This window comes from Ochotona princeps, chromosome 25 (assembly GCF_030435755.1).
Source record: "Ochotona princeps isolate mOchPri1 chromosome 25, mOchPri1.hap1, whole genome shotgun sequence".
Lineage (NCBI taxonomy): Eukaryota > Metazoa > Chordata > Mammalia > Lagomorpha > Ochotonidae > Ochotona > Ochotona princeps.
The window spans coordinates 5188673-5208306 of record NC_080856.1 but is presented as its reverse complement, the minus strand read 5'-3'; the positions used below and the strand labels follow the sequence as shown (position 1 = coordinate 5208306).

General features: G+C 41.5%; 1 protein-coding gene across 1 annotated transcript in view; it reads right to left on the bottom strand.

Annotated features, from left to right (window-relative positions):
- GRM8 (glutamate metabotropic receptor 8) overlaps positions 1-19634 on the bottom strand; it is a 570939-nt gene that overhangs the window by 274472 nt on the left and 276833 nt on the right. Inside the window, exons 3-5 of the mRNA XM_036497284.2 lie at positions 16968-17103; positions 16390-16544; positions 15214-15351 (exon numbers count right to left, since the gene is read on the bottom strand). Coding sequence (XP_036353177.2) covers positions 15214-15351; positions 16390-16544; positions 16968-17103 — 429 coding nt within the window. The remainder of the gene's footprint in view (positions 1-15213; positions 15352-16389; positions 16545-16967; positions 17104-19634) is intronic.

Below are 19634 nucleotides of genomic sequence, written 5' to 3'. Positions count from 1 at the left end.
GGCAGGGCACTGCATTTTCAGAGACTTCCTAGAAAAGTCTCATTTGTGTGAAGGTGCCTAGAAATCATGCAGGATGATTGTGGTGGTGGAATTTTCATCTATTCTTTATTATCACAGGTAAACCAGGAAACCCTGTGCATCCATAATCACATTCAGCTTTAGTGAAGAGGTCTTGGTGCCAATAGGGTTCCGTTATAACAAGGCAGGCGCTGCAACAAAGAATTTGAAGGCACACACAGCAAAATCCTAAGCCTTTGCCCCACCCCCACACACTGTGGCCAGTAATCACCCACCAGCCCAGTGCCATATCCTTCTACAGAGCTCGAGATCAACCAGTTCAGTGTACACACAGATGAAGGAACACAATGAGGCAGCCAAGTTTCTGAAGTATTCCATGCCTTTTCCTCTCATTAGATTGTATTTTAATAAGCAAATAAGACCCTTGCCCACTTCTGAGCATTTTCAGCATCTCCTTGGGTACTCAAAATTTCACAATAATAGAAACACAGGTCAGGTGCCACAGGTGACCCCAAGTGTGAAATCATCACTGAAATTTTCAAAAACCTCAGCAGAGGAATTCACAGCACATTTTATATGAACAGTGATGTCAAAAGCATAACAGAACACAGAAGGAGCTAATGAGAAAAACCATAGGATAAACAGACTTCATTAGTAGGCTTATAAATCTATTCATGTTTATAATTTATTCATGCAGCAATATAAATGAAAAGTCACTCAACATACCTCTTTCAAGAAAAAAATTGAATTAATATAATCAAAATTATCTAGAAATATATTTTAATAGTCTTAGGTAATATCTCCTCATTCCCAAATATACAAGTTTATATGTAGTTTCCTTTAAAATGAAATACGTAAGGTGTAAAACTGAACCTTGGATATTTATCTGCTTTGCCGAGTGCAATGACTTAGCATACTTGATGACAGGAAAAGTTCAAAAGAAGGGAAAGCTGTATTGTGGGAGAGCATAGAAGCATCATTCAGGAAATACATACCCCCCCCCAAAGTGCACTCATCCAAATGCTGTGGAGATGACAGGACCAGGGCCTGACCCCATGGTCCCTCCAGGCAGCTCTAACAGGAAGTTTGCAAAGGTGAAGCTGAAAGGGAGGTACAGTCGCCTTGAAATCACTCCAGAGGAGGCCATTGATGTGAGAATCAGAGATAGATAAGATTCCGTACAAACGGAAAAGGGAGAATTTGTTATTTCCAAATACATACAGTTTTTTTTTTCCTGGAGACTTCCATGAAGTGAATTGACTCTTGCAATACCCCTACCATGATCACCATACCAATGAACTACTCTAAGAGCAGCCAAGAGCTAGAGTTCACTTACAAAGAGACCAGGGAAACAAAGTGTTGGATGTTTGCGAGTGAGAGAAGGAGTTGGCAATGCACCGTGTTGGTACTGCACTCTTCAAGCAAATCTTCCTCTTGCTCTTTGTATCAGTACTATCATCATCATCACCGCCTTCTTCCCCATCTTCCATCATTACCCACATCTCCTGTCTGCACTCCTCCCAAATACACATGGAAGTTATTAGAAACCAGAAGAACAAATTGTTTGCCCATGTTCATAACCATGAGTCCTCAAAGGTCATTTAAACATTTAATCAAACCTGCAGGCCTCCTGGGAACAGTGAGAGTCAGGGAGTTGGCAGAGCATGCTGGAGCTGGGCTTTGTGTCAGACTTAGGGATGGGGAGATGGATCCCACCAAGAAAGCAGGAGCAGGGATGCCTTCCATCATGAGGCCAAGGAGAAAAAACTGAACAGTTTCCTGGACTTTATACCAATGAATGAAACCCCTGTGAAAAGCATCATGCCAGAATTCCCAGGATGCTGGCCTTGGATTGAAATAGAAAATAACATCACTTCAAAAGGCTGGGTGGGATCCTAAACCATCACGAATTGTTGGGTTTTCTACGTCAGATCTGCTACACTGACGACCACTTTCACAGGTACACACAAAACAAAGCTTCACTTTCATAACAGTGAATCAGGCCATTCCACTCCTCAGGGTGCTGGGCTTGACACTGGCAGACAGCCCACATTCTGCTCTTGGGCTGTGGGTACTGTTCCCTTCCACAGCTATCAGCCTACTTCAGACCTGTGCCTTGCCTCTGATTAGGGACCAAGAAAAGATCACAGAGGAAAGCCTTCTGTGTGCTGCTAATAAGCCTATTTAGAAGCAATGAGAAAGCTGCGTTGTGCACCAATAAAAGCCTCCAAGAGTTCTACTGAATCAGTAAAATGCAATGTTTCTGTGCACTCCATGTCCTCATTTTACATCCATCTGAGGGGTAAGGCTCAGCAAAAACACTGGGCAGAATGACCTCTACTGTTTCCTTCCTTCAGTGTTGGCGAGTCAGGCCTGAATTTTACTTAAATTCCAACTATTTCCTGAGCCCGGCTTCACTTTAGACTATGTCACTATACACTGCTGAGCTGGCTTTTTCGGAGGCGTGGATCCATCGGCTAAGGGTTGAACACTGCTCCCACCTCACAGCTCAGCCAGCAATGCCTATTTTCTTTCTCTAGGAGAGCTGGGTAGGAGACAGAAGCGCAGCATATCCTCACTTCCAACAGCAAGGCTAGGGTACACTTTGATCTGCATTAAACCATGAACAAAATGGGAATTCTGTCCAGCATCAGTGTCCTTAATGAAAGATACTCATCACTTTAACAAATGAGAAGGTCCTTGTGGTCACAGAAATGTAGGCTTAAGAACCTACAGCTAAGAGGTGCTAAATGGGTCAGTGGTTCGTGGGAAGATTAGGTAGGTGGGATGACATCACCTTTTCAGAAAAATACCAAACCCTTTCCCAACAAACAGCTATATCCCATATTAACTCACCAATGGGCAGGTTGATACAGAAGTATGCACCACTTCAAAAACAATGTAAGTTCTGTGTTTGAGTTTAAGGTTTTAGCCATGGCGCATTTTATTAACTTAAGAGAACCAGGGCAACTTAGTGACTTCTGTGAAAGCTAGGCACACTGATTACTTTCAAACCTGGAAACAGGAAAGATTAGAATTCAGTAAGACTTCTTAGAGGTTAAGTTTCCTGCCCAGGATCACATAGTTAAGGCAGTAGTGTTTGTACACCAGCCACACTGAGTACTTTACTGTGGCATAGAAGGAGGCAAGAGTGACATCTTGGTCCTCTTACATCTTATGATCTGGTTGATAAAAACACCAGAATATTGGACAGGTCTTCACTTGTAATGCCAAGGAAAATGCTTGGCCAGATTAGTATCTATTAGGTGATAAGAAGCATACTTCTACCAGTATACATATTATTTTGATAATTAAAGGCAATGCTGTTTTAAAGGCATCCAAAAGCAAGATATTTTTACAAACTAGGTAACATTCTCTAATATTGCCATGTTTTATTATCATGCAGCTCATGTAGAAATATCTCAATAAAATATTACTAAAGGGCTGTTATTTCATTGCAAATTTTATAAATCAAATCCCACTTTACATTTGTTGACTAGGGGGCCCATATTTTAAAAATCGGTGGTGACTATTGAATGTAAACTGTTTCCATACTGAAAGCATTCAATGCCTGATTTGACAAGTTTAACTTTCACACAAAAATTTTTCACTTTTTACAACTTTTTAAAAAGTGAAGCACGTTTATGACTTATTAAAGAAATAATTTGCATTTAATTATAACGTTATATTAGGATACTTTCAATGGCAAGCAATAAAAAATCCAATGCTAAATGCTTTTAAAGTTGACGGAATCTATTACCTATTCCTAAGTTTGTTAACTCAGATTCCATCTTGTTCTTTGATTACTGTGTATCTCTCCTGCCTGTTTTCCTGCTGGACTTCAGTCTTTTTGCTTTTTACTAATTGAGTTCTTTATTCAGTGGATCCAGTTTAACTTTAACTGTAATATAAACAGTTATCTCCAAGATAAAATCCAGAGGTCCTAAGATGTCAACAGGGGCTGAGACGCTTCCAGCTCTTCTACCCTACAACCTGCAGCAGGCTTTCTGTGCTTCAGATCCAGGCACTGATCAGAGATTACATAACCACAGGAACAGAAGGAGCATCCCACTACCTCCTACTGTACCCACACACACTGACGAGTACCGACAGACCATCACATCCAGTTAACTGACTAGAACTGTATTATACACTACCCTCAACCAATCACAGGCAGGCACATCAAGCTCACCGAAAGACTAGAGCAATGACAATTAACAGATTTATACTGGGCTTATGAGTATTTACTAAACAAAATCATTCCACAGGTTTGTCAGCCTAGATTTCCACTAATATGATTTATATTGCAATTACATGTAAACTAATTAAAATTAAATAAAACTCAAAATGCAATGTCCCAGTTTGCTCTAGCTGTATCTCAGGTAATCAAATGCCATATATGGCTAGTAGCTATGATACTAGACAACGTAAGTCTAGAAAATCTCCAACATAAAAAGCTCTATTGGACAATGCAGGCTTGGAAGAATGACAGATTGTTTTAGAAAAATGAGCTACCGTATGTTCTCTATTTTCTAGGTAGCAAGCAATAAACTTTTAAAAATACTGTTTGATTTTATTTTTGATGTTTACATAGTTGGTTAAAGTGGAAAGGGTTGAGGGTTAGGGGAAAATGGATGAAACCATTGTTGCCAATTTTCTTTCTTCTTCCTGTATCTGGGGAAAGAGGGAGAAAAGGGGAAAAGCCATACCTAGCATCCCAACTGCCTCAGTAGCCAGTGATGAGAACGGCCGCCTGAAGCCATCCCAGGATCCCCAAGGTCGAGCATGCCCCAGGGTTCTGCTTAAGTGGGTTCGATAGTTCTGAAATGTTGTTGATATTGCCACTTGCAGGATAAGGAAATCCTTGGAAGCTCCACTGGCTGACATATTCTACCTTAGAGTTTGCAGTCTCCTAGATAATTGCTGTTGATGCCTGGCTGGCGTAGTTAAGCAATTCGTTCTGTCTTACATTCTCTGCTATGGTTTCAGATTTCCTCTGCAGGCCCCAATGGACTACCATATCCTCCATGTGCATCTGGATATGCCATCCACTGTTCCGTCTGAGCCACTGAAGAGAACCAATTCTATCACATGCAATCCAGTAAGCAAGGACAGTGGCCTTGTCAATGGAAGTCCCCCAGAAGTCATTCCTCACCGGCAACGTGCTCCTTGAGCCGTCCTCCCTCCCACCCTTGCCCCGATGAATCCATGGTCCCTGCACCTAGGAGCACATGGAGCACCAGGCACCAACTGAGACTTGTGCAGGCCAGCCCAGACTGGGCTGGGGGCCTGGGGTGCCAAATCCCCCCACATATCTTAAAAATAAAATTTAAAAACAGACTAGGCAACTATGCTAGAACACTGGTATAGTTAATACAAATTTGTCATTAACCAAGCCCAGGACGCCTGCCAGCTATTGGCTGCTTCTCTCCCAGCTATGTAACACTTGCCTGTGTAAAAGGCAACCTATGCCTTTGCCTACAGCTGGGAAGCAATAAACTTTGTAAACATGTGTGTAATGTTACTGACAGTTCTTGAAGCAACTATTCTCATGTAAGTGTGGACACCAAGCTGCCAGCTACGGATAGGAAAGCTTGATTAAAGAGGAAGTATCTCATATTCTTGCCAAAAGGCTATGGCTGAGGTTTTAATCCCAGCAGAAATCTTCCTATCATTCTGAATTAGCCTCCTTCTCAAAGTTATGCTTTCAAGATGAGGAAGGTGACAATTACCAGGCTTCATTTCTCACAGCCTCAAACACCAAAATAACCCAGCCCATAGTGACGGACCTTCCTTCCATTCCAATGTTAAGATGCTCACTGGAAGGACCCTGCTGGTTCACACTGGGTCAATTATCCAGTTGTAGACTGATCAGGTTGAGCTACAGCAATACTGCTGTGATAATCAGGAATGTAGATCAGAGACAAGGTCCTGTGAATTCCACCCATGAATACCAAAGAGAACTTGGTGAGACCTTGAAATTCCCAAGTCCCTTCCTTCAACACTTTTGGTAAATACCTAGTGTCTTAAAACTGTCTCAGGACTCTAATTTATTCTCTACACAAACTCCATCTGTCTGACCCAGCCTCTTCTACACATCACCAGAGTCCTGAGACGGTTTTAAGACTCTACAGCAAGACTTCTCACTGTCAGACTCATACAACCAAGCAAGTTCTGCCCCAGTCACCTGCATCTGTAGATATTACAGGTTACTTAAATTCAACATAGGCTACAAGACTATCAAGACGAGCAGAGCTATTTGGCTATCGTTATTAACTGTAACAAACACGAAGGGCCAAGCATATTGTGAATTCTGAGGATACAAGTCTTGCCTGTTAGGAACTTAATTGCTAACCACTTCATTTTTCTAACTATCATCTTTTACATCAACATGTACTCTTCCACAGGATATATTTAACATGCTATAGAAAGAATAATTAAACATGATTACAGAAAAAAAAACACAGATTATCCAGGACGCTTTCTTCATTACTCGTGAATATTTCTCAGACTTTGTTTCTCCTTTGACCTATTGTACGCAATCTTGTGCAGCTTGATAGTTATTTTCTTTAGGTGCACTCCTACAAGTTGGAATTCTTTTGTTTCACTGAATCATAATACATCGTTTTCTCAAATTTCTTATGTTGAAAGGAAATCCCAAAGTAGAACATCCCAGAAAAGAAGTATTTCTTTTCCGATATAAACAACTGACCCTTGTAGTTATAGGATTTGGGCTATGAGGAGGAAATACCAAATTTTCCCAGTCTTGAGCCATCTGTACCTGCATAATCTTTGAATTGGTTCTCTCAGCTCATGTTTCATACTTGCTCCACGAACAATTTCTAACCTTCATAATTCCTTTTCTCATTCTCGCTAGCTCAAGTTTTACCATTTTTTCTCAGTAACTGAGCCTCAAAATGCTTCAACATGACTTGTTTTGCCTATATTCTCTTTCCTGTTTCTGAGCCCTTCTGGTAATATTCCAGTGATCCATTCATCCAGACACATTCAACTTCCAATCAACCCAGTTAATGCCAACGACTTTCACGGGCTTTACAGAAATGGGTTTCCAGACTCCCAGATCCATTTCTACTTCATAAGTTGACATTTTCTGGTTTCAAGCTATTATCTGAAAACTGTGAGAGTTTATTTACCCTTGATGTTTACTCTGCCTGTTTCCACAATTCTAGTAATATTAGTGTTCTCAGAGTAAGAGCATCGCCCCTCCTACCCAGGTGAAGGGAGCTAAACAAGCGGATACTTGCCTTAGGTGGCCATTTGGGAAAGTATTAAGGTCACTACACCTGGGAACATAGTGGGGTGAGTCAGTATATGCTTGGCACAACCCTTAGGAGCAGGGCCAGGTCAAGGAAAGAGCATCATGAAGCCAGCTTCTAATCCTACCACCACATTCAGGTCGATACAGACAACACAGCTAGGCCAAACAGCTTTCAATCTGCTTTTCTGAAAAGTGAAACAACGGAGCAAAACGACCCCTACAAACATCACCAAGCCCTTTATTTTCTCTGCATTCATGTCCAATCAGATAATTCTTACGTTTTTCTGAACATGTTTGGCTTCCAAATTACTAACCTTAAGAATTTACTACAGATTTTTAAATATACAGGTTCACCTGTGTACATTTCTCTAAGTAATTAAACTTTCCACTTTCACATTTCCTAGTAAGAAAACATACACACACTATTGATTTTATACTTTGCTATCTACTTGCTAAAGACGGCATATAAAGCACAGGAGGCTACTGACGGCATGTTCCCGGATGTGAACATTTATATTTAAGGTCTTACTTAAATGATCAAGACATCTTGAGCTTATCAGTCATCTTTAGCATCCCCTGTATATTTATTCTGCTAATTAAGCTTCAGGTGCTACTGCTATCACTATAAACTCACTCTCAAATTGCCTATGTTACACAAAGTGGCTTGGCACTCCTTGTCCTCTGTGTCACCCAGGAACTGGCCAGAAAAGCAGCTTGCCTCACCCCAGCCTTACAAAATCTGAATGTGCACCTTAGCAAGGCACACAGGTGGTTTCTATGTACACCGAAGCTCTGCAAACCCTACTGCACCTTACTGTTTCCAGTGATACCTGGCTCTAGGCGTTTCTTTACAGGAAGGAACCAATGAATTATAATTTAATAAGGCGAACTGCCATAATTCAGTGCCACTGAATTTAGAAGCTGTTTATACAAGTTTATAGTTGGTATTTTCCTCTTTTTTCCTTAATACAGTCCTAGGTCTACCTTACAAAGGGTAAGGAGCAGGCATCTGGATGAAAAGGCTTCTGCTATTCAATCACAAAGTACCAAAGGGCAAACAAACAAAACAATTACTTCTCACTATGTGGCAAACATTCTGAAATAAGTCAATAGCAAAATAAGTTAAGGATACAAATGTCAAAGGGAAATTCAAATGCAGCTGTGAGATTAACACTGATTTTCAACATTCTACTTGTTTTCTGGTGGCTACATCAAGCAACCAATGGAATAATCTTCATTTTATAGCCTAGCTCTTCACCCTGAAGTCCACTGCTTCTGCTGTCTATAGCTGTTCTTGTCATCTCAGATGCAGCCACTGAAATTCAATTCTATACAGAATCTCATCAGTGTCATCAATAAATATTTCTGGGATTTCTGTGGGTTTTCTTTTCTAAGCTATATTTATTTGAAAGAATGTAGGAGAGTGAGAGAGAGGGAGACAGAGGAATCTTCTGAGTCCACAGCAGGGGTGAACCTGGTCATTCCGGATCCCAGAACTCCCCTCGGATCTTGCAGGTGAGTGGCAAGGACCAAGCACTGGAGTCACAAGTCGCTTCCCCGGATGCATCAGCACAACCCACAACGCAAGGTCAGAAGCAGAGCGGAGTCTTGAACCCAGGCACTCCAACACAGAATGCAGGTGTTCCGAGCTACGCCTCTACTGCTGTGCCAGACGCCCAGCCCATTTGCCAGTTCAGTTGCCAGGGGCATGCCATGGCCACCTCAGACTGCTAATGTAACAGCAATTTCCCTGACAGCTGTACTCTTGGCACAGACATACATGGGCAGGGCAGAACACATTTTCACTCAGAGAAGATTATCTTGATTTCCTTTCATTCTGAATCAACAAATCCAACTGTGCAAATCCAGCCCCCTTGCTCACTTGTCAGTTCACTCCTATGGTCTCCAGGAGTGCAGGGTGACTGAACGGGGGAGCTTCCATCTTTCCCAGCCTCTCAAAATAACTTGGGGAGCACAGAGAGCTAGTTACACCTGAAAAGTTATCTAGTTATCTGGCACTAAAACAAACTGACAGGCCCTTCAGGAAGCTAATTATTGAACCTGCTATTTGATTCTCTGACAGAATTGCTTGTTTGTAGGAAGAAACATTTGTGCACTGCGTTTTCCATTACCGCCATTTCTATCATCATAAATAAGAACCAACAGACCATTCCATGGAGCATACGCTCCCTGCCATTTAGTATCTGAGTGTCAGCTGTGTGTAGGGTAGGCAGCAGGGCCTCATGCTCCTGGCTGAACCCAGCAGGCAGGGAGAGCACTTCGCACACAGAGCGGACTGGAACCTCCACAAAAATGGAACAACACACTATTTCGGTGCAATGAACTCTTGACATGTGCATTTTTGTCATAATGGGCATTTTAAAAAATCTTTTCGAAGACCCCATTATGTATGGATTTAAAATTTTTTTCACCCAAATGAACTTCCTATAATTTTATTTTCCATGAAATAAAATACCCTCCTCTAAATCTTTATCAACTCCACAAGGGCAAAGGAAGTCTGTTTTGTGTGTCCATAATATTAACATAAAATGCTAAAATCTTACAGTATTTTCCTTGGATGCAGAATGCCTTGGAAGGGTAAAGACAGGGATGGAGGGAGAGAGGGAGTGAGAGAAAGCAACAGGAATGAACACAAGTGGGGAAAGGGGGCGAGAGAATGTGGGATGGAGGGAGACAGAGGGAGAGAGAAGGGATGTAAGGAGAGAAGAGGGAGGAGCAAAGAGAAAGAGGGACAGAAAGAGGCAGGGAGAAGGATGGAGGGAGAGGAGGGGAGAGGGATGGAGAAGGAGGAAAACAGGGAGAGACGGAGTGAAGCAGAGAGAGGAAGGGAGAAAGAAAGGAGAGGTAAGGAGAGAGGACAACGGAAAGGGAGAGAGCGACAGAGAGAGGAGGAAGGAGAGAGAGAGAGAAAGAGAGAGAAATCAAACCCCATGGATTTCCTCAACTGTCTAAAAGAGCCAGAGCTGAACTAAGTCAAACCAGGAGCCCAGAACTCCAACAGGGTCTTTCACATGGGTGGCAGGCCCCAGGTACTATAGTTACAACCTGCTGCGCCTCCCTCCACACCCAAAATGCAGAATCATCAGAAAGCTGGGCCAGAAACAGAGACTCAAATCCAGGATGTGGGTGTGTGCTGCATGGTTAAGACACAGCTTGAGGCACCTACATCCCACATCAGAGTGCCTGGGTCTAAGTACTGTCCCACTGCCTTCCTGTCAACACAGACCCTGGGAGATGAAGGTGCCGTCTTAAGCAGCTGGGTCCCTGTCATGTACACAAGACACCTGACTGGTTATTAAAGGATATAGAAAAAAATGCTTATTGCTTTAATGAAAAGAGGCTGTTTTCATGGTAGAGAAATGAAGGCAAAGAATGTGAGGTAGGAGGAAGTCAGCCTCTGAGAAGCGAACAGCTCAAGGTTACGCATTGAGGACCCTGCAATAATCACTATCCGGTCCTCCCTCAAGGAGGCAGGAAATCCCAGAGACGGTCCTTGGGGAAGCCAAAGCAATCCCTCTGGGAAGACAAGTTGTCCACTGCCAGCGAGTCTTGCTGAAGCAATTCCATACAGGACTGAACAAAGTTAGGGAACAATCCGTGGGAATGGAAGGACAGCAGAAGGAAGAGGAACTGTGACGGAACACAGGTAGGGAAACAGGTGCGTGCCAAATGCACACACAGGGTGCTTCCTGCCATCAGCACAGTGTTGGGGAGCAGAAAGGCATTAAGGCTGAGCAGAATGTGGGAGGGAGAAGAGGGGTCAGATAAAGTAACAGCCATCACCACAGATAAAAAGTAAGAGTCCTTTCTTCTTGAGAGAAAAAGAATTTTAAGTAGGATTAAGTAGTAGCAGCTTTCAGAACTCAACAGCTCTCAGAGGCAGTAATAATTACATAAACAGCTAAGTGTATGGTAAGAATTACCTCACTTGGAATGCGGCCAGCAAATCTGAAGTTAACAGTAGCATCACATCTTCCTGAAAGCTTTCCAAAGATGCTAAGGGGAGAAATCTCTGAAATCTGTCTGAACTGAGTTAATTCAGGGAAAAGGATGCATCACACTGCTTGAGGGTGTTCTGAAAATAAGACAGAAGCCCCCTCCTACTGCGAAGTACTCTTAACCAGGTAAATTTTCGCCAGTATCACCCCCAACGGAAATAATTACATCCACAGATCAGTATCATCAAATGCAGAATTGTGTTCAACATACTCCAGTAATTCACACACTAAGGTGACATGCAGAAAACAGGGTCTTGCAGATAACCTGCTTTCAGAGAATCCTCACTGTGTTGTGCATACTGTACGTGGTTAAACCAGGAACTTTGCAAGGCCAACTGTTAAAATACTTCTCCCACTCTGGAGGCATCCACCACTGATGGATGTCGGACATGCTGCGCGGTTTTCTTCATAGGTACATTTGACCACTAAAGTGCGAGATTCCTTATGTCTCCTCTCAATGCCAGCTTTCAAAAGTAACTGCTTTTAAAAGACGGAAAACATTTCATTATTTATTTGTTTTCTCCCAAAACACAAGTTATTTTGGTCTAATCCACACTGGAATTTGCATGAAAATCTGCTTTCTGACCCAGTTCCCTAAGGGTGCATTTGCCCTAGCACTTGGAGTAAACACTACTTTCATTGCATTAGAAACAGTTTTAATTGGACAAATGGTTACAATTACAGTAACACCCAAACAAAGCAAAGGCATCTGAGGCAGACATTCTACTGAACCTGGACTTTACCGCAAACCAGTGCGGTGTTTCTGCCTGACAGAAGTACTCCACATATCCTCTCTGCAGAAAGAGGAAGTTACAGGCATTAACTTACTAGGAAATAGAAGTTTGGAGACACCAGTCAGTCCAAATAAAATCTGTTCAAAAGTTATGTGATCAGCTAATGACAAATTTCTATCAGAATTTATATAATTTATATAATTTTCGCTAGCTGAAATTTTCATTAATAAAACCTTAACCGAACAACTATGAATTTTTAGAGGACTGAAGAATAACATTCTTAACTTTGAATTAACTGTCATGTAAAATTCATCTTGGTGAAAACCTTCAGTTTCTGTGTGCATAGCTCCTCACAGCCTTGTACACAATGGCCTCTCCTACAAGCTGAGCCCTCCCGTTCACACTTGACCACCACATCCTACTCTGAGTCTCCGTTGTGACGTCCTTCCCTCCTTCCCCCCAGCCTAGCATATTCTCACCCAGTGCTTCTTGTTACCCAACACCTCCCCTGCAAAGCTTTGGATTTTGCAACTTGAACGTAAAGCCATACCTTTTCCAGCCTTTGTCTGTGTCCAAACCTAGCATTTCGTAACGGAATTTTACACTCTGGTTATGTACGCATCTGTATGTATTGTTCCTGCAGTGACTCTGTAGTATAACATACGCACAGCTCTCAAAGTCTCAACAGTTCCCATTGAGATGCCACTCCTGGCTTGACCTCTCTTCTCTAGCTATTCTTCCTCTTTGAACACATGCTGAAACATGTCGTAAACTGAACGAGTCTTTTCTCCCGATTCTTATACTCTAGTGTTTCTCCTGTCCTCCACTTCCTCTACTGTTCTGTCTCAAGGCCTCACAGCTTGGGTCTTACTCACACTTCCTTTTGCCTTAGCCCCACCCCACTGCAGCACACCCACTAAGACATCTACAATCTTCCCTTGCCTCTTCTTCCAATCCACCTTACTCACTTCCCTTTCTGGAGTTTCCATCATCATTCCTCATCTTCTCTCAATCTTTAATGACAATCGCATATATGCTCTATCTTCCAAGTCTCTCTAGGACCCCATCATTTGAATTTTTAATGAACTCTTCGGGGGGTTCCAACCTTATGCTGCCACCTGCTGGGCAGTTCATTGTGGTCATCTGAGGAACATCCAACTCCACTCTTTAATTCAACCAGCACTCTTCTAATTCCCTTGCCATGGATTTAGCATTCAGAACCTCCATCATTTGCCCTCCCTGCTGAAATACCACTCTCTTAATAGGTAATATAAACATTATGTCATGGAGCACCCATAATATGTCCCAACACCAGCCTCTCCTATTTACACCAAGTCTGCTCACCAGCAGAACTACTGGGTAAGTCATGACCTGCCTCTACCTTTTCCCTGAACTCCAATTCCCCTCACAAAAATATTTTTTGAAATACTTATCTCTGCAGCTTTCTATAGGAAATAAGTCTTTCTATTCTACAAACAGTATATTCCTCAACTCTGGATCCCCTGGTACTCAACCCTAGAACATGCTGATTACCAGGCTAACAACTTTTTGTCTCTCAAGACTCACCCCAAATACCACCACCTTGCCAACGCATGGTTGGACCAGACAATCCATTGCACTCTCCCTCCCATCCGTGTCCATCTGAACACATACTCTGTTGTGTTTTTCCTAAGCACACTCAGCAACTGTAAGGATCTATACAATCATATGCCTACTTTTGTTAACACCTGCCCCCTAGCACTAGAATGCAAGGACTTTATCATGGCCTTGTCTTACTCCAGCTTCCTGTGTGCCGGGAAGGGTGGCACACGTCTTCATTCTCCTCTGTAGATCTGCATTTCTGATAAGTTATCTTTTATGTGTAACATTATGGCCTAGTTCCCAATGAAGTGAGATAGAGTGAAAATCAAACAAACCAAAATATGGAAGGTGAAGCAAGCCTCCCAAGAATGATTTATTACACATTCAGGTTTTATAGTTTTTGGTGTAGAGGACATAGGCATGTTTGATACAATTCCAGTGTTTTATGTTTTTGACCTTGCTATAAGGCATATTCTTCCAAAATTCATTTCTTGTACATTAGTTTCTAATATCTATTATAATGAATCAATTAAATTTGTATATCTGTGATCATGCTACATAGAATATTGGGTTGTAAGTAGTCAATTTAGTTTTAATTCTTGAGTTGTTTGTGTGTACACAATAATGTTAGTTTGAAATAAGCACAATTTCAAAACTGAAATGTCAATGAGCTAATCATAGGTTGTGGTTAAGAACTTGTTTTTTTTTGTTTGTTTGTTTTAACATACTGGTTACTCAAAACCATGTCAATTCCATAATGTTGCAAATTGCTGTTGATGTTATATTGGTACTCTTAATTGACTGGGATGATATTCTATCAGCTCTAACTTCGGACCAGAAATGGTCTCCCCAAGAAACTGTTCAACCCATCTGCACAATAAGTAGCTGGACTCTAAGCTTGGTATACGTTTGCAAGGAAAGAATCTTGATTGAATTTGAACTGTAATACTGTATCAAGGTGGAGGAATCCACCAGGGGGGAGGGGCGTGGGGAGGGGTGGGGGCATTCCCAGAGCCTATGAAACTATCACATAAAGCAAAATAATAAAAAAATTTACCTAAAATAAAAAAAAGAAATATGCACAGTTTCATTCTCACATGCAAAGCCATTATTAAGTACAAGCTACAGAAAGTGAAGCATCAAAACCAACTTCTCTGGGACAGCTGCTGCATTATGATGGAAAATCACAGTACTGCAGCGGGGATGGATGGAAATTTTAAACTTTCTTTTAAAGCAACTTTAGATCTGTCATCCTCACTATATCTTAACCTCCAGGAAAGCAAGACAATTGTCTATATCGTATCAAAACTAATAGAGCACCTTCCCAAAGCAGATACTCAATAAATGTTACTTATTCAGACATGAAATAGCACAGTGCTAACACACGGTATACATAAAAAAATCACTTGTTGGTCAACTGCAAGAACCAATGAGCAAACCTAAATCTATTCAATCATCTGCAAAGCTGAGGAAAATGGCACAAAATACCAAAGAGAATAAAAATTATGCACATCATGATTCATCCAGAAAACGTTTTGCAATTCTAAGACAAATGTTTGATGGAAACTACTGAAGCGAGTACCTGTGCATTTCTTTAGATGACTGTTTCTTTTTCCATGGGATCCTAACTTGCATCCAAAATTCTCCTCCCAAAATTCTGCAAACCACACATTTCGTCGATTGTTGGCAAGAGTTCGACTTCTAAAGTATCGATCAAACCCTATTTTGAAGAAAAAGCATTATTTTAATATTCTTTCAAAATAAAAACTAAGTATCATAATCACTTTTGATTGTAAGCATCGCATAAAAACGATATTTACATAGGTGACAAATGAAGGGGAGCCAGCGGGCCAGCAACAAAGATCCTCTACAGCAAAGGGTGAGGAGGAATGGTGAACAACTGCTCTGCGGAGAAACACAACAGGCTTACAACATCTCCTGCCCGCATCACCCAGCGCATGCCCAGTCATCTCATGTGGAGTCCTGAGTATTCAGACTCCAATTCAGCTTTCTCTCATTCATTCCTGCTTTCTCTTAAAATGAATTGGCAGCTTTCTTATGGTTCTACAAACTTCAAAGTTTGTCGTCTATAGGCTACATTTTCAACTAATTTAACAGGGTAAAACACTAACATGATCTTACGGAGTCAGGTCAAGAAAATGTGCGTCCCTCAGATAAGCGTCAGGGTGAAGGGAGAATGCCACACTCAAAGGGTAACACTCATCGTCATGATCGCTGGAAAATGTATTTGGAAGGCAAACTGTCTTTCAAGGATGACTCAATCTTTGCATTTATTAATCTAAAGTGTCAGTCTAACTTGGCAATTCTTGTTTATAAATCAAGCCATTTTTTTCAAGAATGCAAAAACTATCATATCTGTCCATAGTAAAATGCACTTTCACAATGCAATTACTGTTATGGTGGAGATATCTAAGACTACAGTTGTCAGTATCAAAATAATAGCTCTGTATTCTAAAAATGTGGCAATATCACAAATGTATGATACCTTTGTGCTGTTTTATATACACATGTAATATATATACACATCGGCTTGACAGACACATGTATGCATACTTATTTTTACTGTGTTGGGTTAGGTAGTGACTGTCATGAAAATTCTACCAACAGAGCAAAGTTTCCATCGAGACTCATCAATAACAGATGTCTTTCATCATGTTTTGATACTCTGTTACAGAGTCTTTGCTGCTTAGTTTTTATTCAACTGGAAAGAAACAAGTTCTCTGTGGTGCATCCTTACCATCAATTGATGCTCTTTTGGGCAAAATTGTCACAGCCCCCTCTGCAATCTCCTCCTGCTGGTAAACTGGGGCTATTTTGGACCCCCAACTATCCGAGCCAATCCAGAGAAAATGACCACTTTGGTTTAATTTTTTTGCTGCTTCTAAGATCCTCCTACAGAAATAAAAACAAATTCAGTATACACAATTACCAAGAAACACCATAATTATGAATGCTACAAGACCAGCTTTATAAAGTTATCTATACTCAGATCAGTGCACAACCATTAGTCAGTCATTCTAACTGGCTGAATTGTACTGTCTTCTAGAGCAACTCCAGCCCGTGTTCATTAGCCTTGTCCTAAACCCCATTCCAATCATTCTATCATCTTCATTTGTCTAACCTCATTCAGGGCCCAGACTTTAGTCTATTCAGTCATTTCAGACTTAGAAATTGGAAGGCTGAACAGCAGACAGTGATCTCAATCACGCGAGCAATGCGCAATGCCTGGGAGACATCATTAGATTTAACATCGAACATGAAACATGCTGGGAAGGGTGTGATCAGAGGGATTCTACAGAAAATAACAGCCAGTACCTGATGTCATCCTCATTGGCAAACATAATCACCGCCCGAGCATTAGGTGTCTCCAGCAGGCGTTTGATAATTTTTTCAAATTCCCCAGGTTTTGGTTCACGTGGGATTTTCTGGGATTGAGCAATGCAAACACCACCTATTGAAAAACAAAAGTGATTCAGAAACTATTTCAATAAAAAATTGAGATTAACTATTTATAAAAGCACATGATTCAGTATAGGATCCTATTTCTCAAAAAATACTACCATCCTCCCTCGATAAAAAGAAATCCTGCTTGTTTTCATTACAACAAATGCATAAATAAATGATGTCAGTTACATAACAATGCATGGGTTTCCATTTTAGATTTTCTAAACTTAAAGGTTATTTTAGTGAAAGTATGCAGAAAAAGCAAAATTGTATGACTATAAGTCAAGGAAAGGAACTCCTATGATTAACATAAAGGAGAAGTAACTGAATTAATTAAATATATGAGTATCTTTTAGATGGGACTTCTAGTCAGCAATGAGGTCCTCCTCCTACTTTTATTAGTAGACCTTCTTTAAAGTTAATTTCATTTTATAGCTAATAGTATTGCCGTAGGGTTCTCATGCATCAATGTAACGACGTGTGGTTGCGAGACAAGAAGTCTTCACGATTATTTGAGGCGCAGGCACATCCCCGAGGTGCCAGCCCTCAGCTGACATATGCTTCCACTTTGGTCATCAAAATGACAGAACTCTTGTCTTCCTAGCATTCGGTGGAGAAAGTAGAGTTCTTCTAAGGAGAATGAAGAGGCCAAGGAGAAAAGTTTCGACAAAATCTCAGTATTGTGCTGTGGTAGGAGGGGAAGGAAGGGGTGTCCACAATCGCAGTGGAACACATAGATAAGGCTCTGGCACCAGAAGAAAGCAGTATTAGTGGTAAGTTCCCATTGCATGAAGGTTAAAACAGTCTGCTGAGTCAGTGGAAAACTGAATATCCATTTCTAGCTTCTCTTTGGGAAGTAAAGGCATTTTCACTTCCAAACAATTGGCAATGCCTCTGCCCTCACATTATTGCTAGTTGCCACTGTCTGCTATGTTTGTTTGGGGTTGACTCTGGCCGATTCTAAGCCAAGAGATACATTGCTGCCCGGGAGACAAGTATTCTATCTAATAAATGATGGACTATGTGATAAAACAGAACTGACAGTGCGCCAGATAAGCAGAGTCCATAGGAAGGAGGATCCAATGTGCTCAGGAATCGGACTCTGGAGAACACACACACACACTGACCCGGGGAGAAAAGAGAACATGGCTAACAGTCCTAAGCAAGAAGCAAAGTTTGGTCATGAACTGTGGTATACATTAGGTGGCATTAACATCTTTATTTTGGAAAAACATGACCAGGTGAACAGGATCAGAATGAGAATGTTTTGTTAGAGATACCAGATTCTATAGACCAAATATTCATATGTTGACACTCAGTCACCATTGTGATGTAATTAGGTGAGGTGTTTAGCAAATGGCTAGAGCATAGGGTGAGTTCCTCACAGACAGAATTACTGCCCTTTTATAAAAGAAATGAAGACCAAGGACAGCTCTTTCATCATCTGTCAGGTGAAGACACAGCAAAGAGCTGGCTAGGAACCAAGAGGTAGGCCCTCACCAGAATCCACACACACTGGCATCCTGATCTTGGACCTAAGGAAATGCATCTTGGTCATTTGCCAAGCCATGCAGCAAATGGTAATTAATCACAGCAACTGCACTGTAACTTTGGCATCCAATAACTTGACCTTTATCCTGAAACAGTGGAAATCCCACTACTAGCTTACAAGCAGAACTGCATGATTAACTGAAAACATTTTTTAATATTTATTTTTATTGAAGGGCAGATTTACAGAGAAGGAGACAAAGATTTTCCATCAGCAGGTTCACTACCCCGGTGGCCACAATGGCTGTTGCTGAGCCGATCTGAAGTCAGAAGCTAGTAGCTTCGTCCAGGTCTCCCATGTGGGTACAGGTTCCCAAAGCTTTGAGCCATCCTCTACTGCCTGCACAGGCCACAAACAGGGAGCTGGCTACGAAATGGAGCAGTCTGGACTCAAACTAGCACTCATATGGGATCCCAGCATGCACAAGGTGAGCATTTAGCTCTTGATTTTGTGAGGTTTTCTGGATTTAAGTTCTTGGGCTGGGTGAAGAGAAATTCTGCTGCATTAAACAATCTGTATAATACATCGATTTTCTGTAGCTTAGAGATTACTGACTGTGAGATTCAAGGGACTCTAGTCCTCCTATTCTGTTGGTACGCCAGTGGCACCTGTGATTTCCACATGCCAGCCCAGCTCACTCTGTGATCGCATCTATACCCTGAAAGGCAACACTCTGTTCAATACAGAATTATCTCCATCTTTCCAATGAGGCAACTCAGAAGTGATTACCAACAGCTTGCAAGAGGCTAGAACTTGGGTTCAAAGACTTAGCTACCTAACGAAGTGTAGTCTACTCCTTCCGTCTTGCCCATGCCTAACCGACTATCATAGTGGCAGTCAATGGTCCATGAATGAGACAAAGCAAATTGAAGGCCTCACTTGAAAAAGTTAGCCATCTGTCTCCTGTAAATCTGACAGTTCCATGAAGATAGTGCTTGGACTGGGTATTCAGAACTTGCCAGATACATAGAACTCAATGCCGATTACAG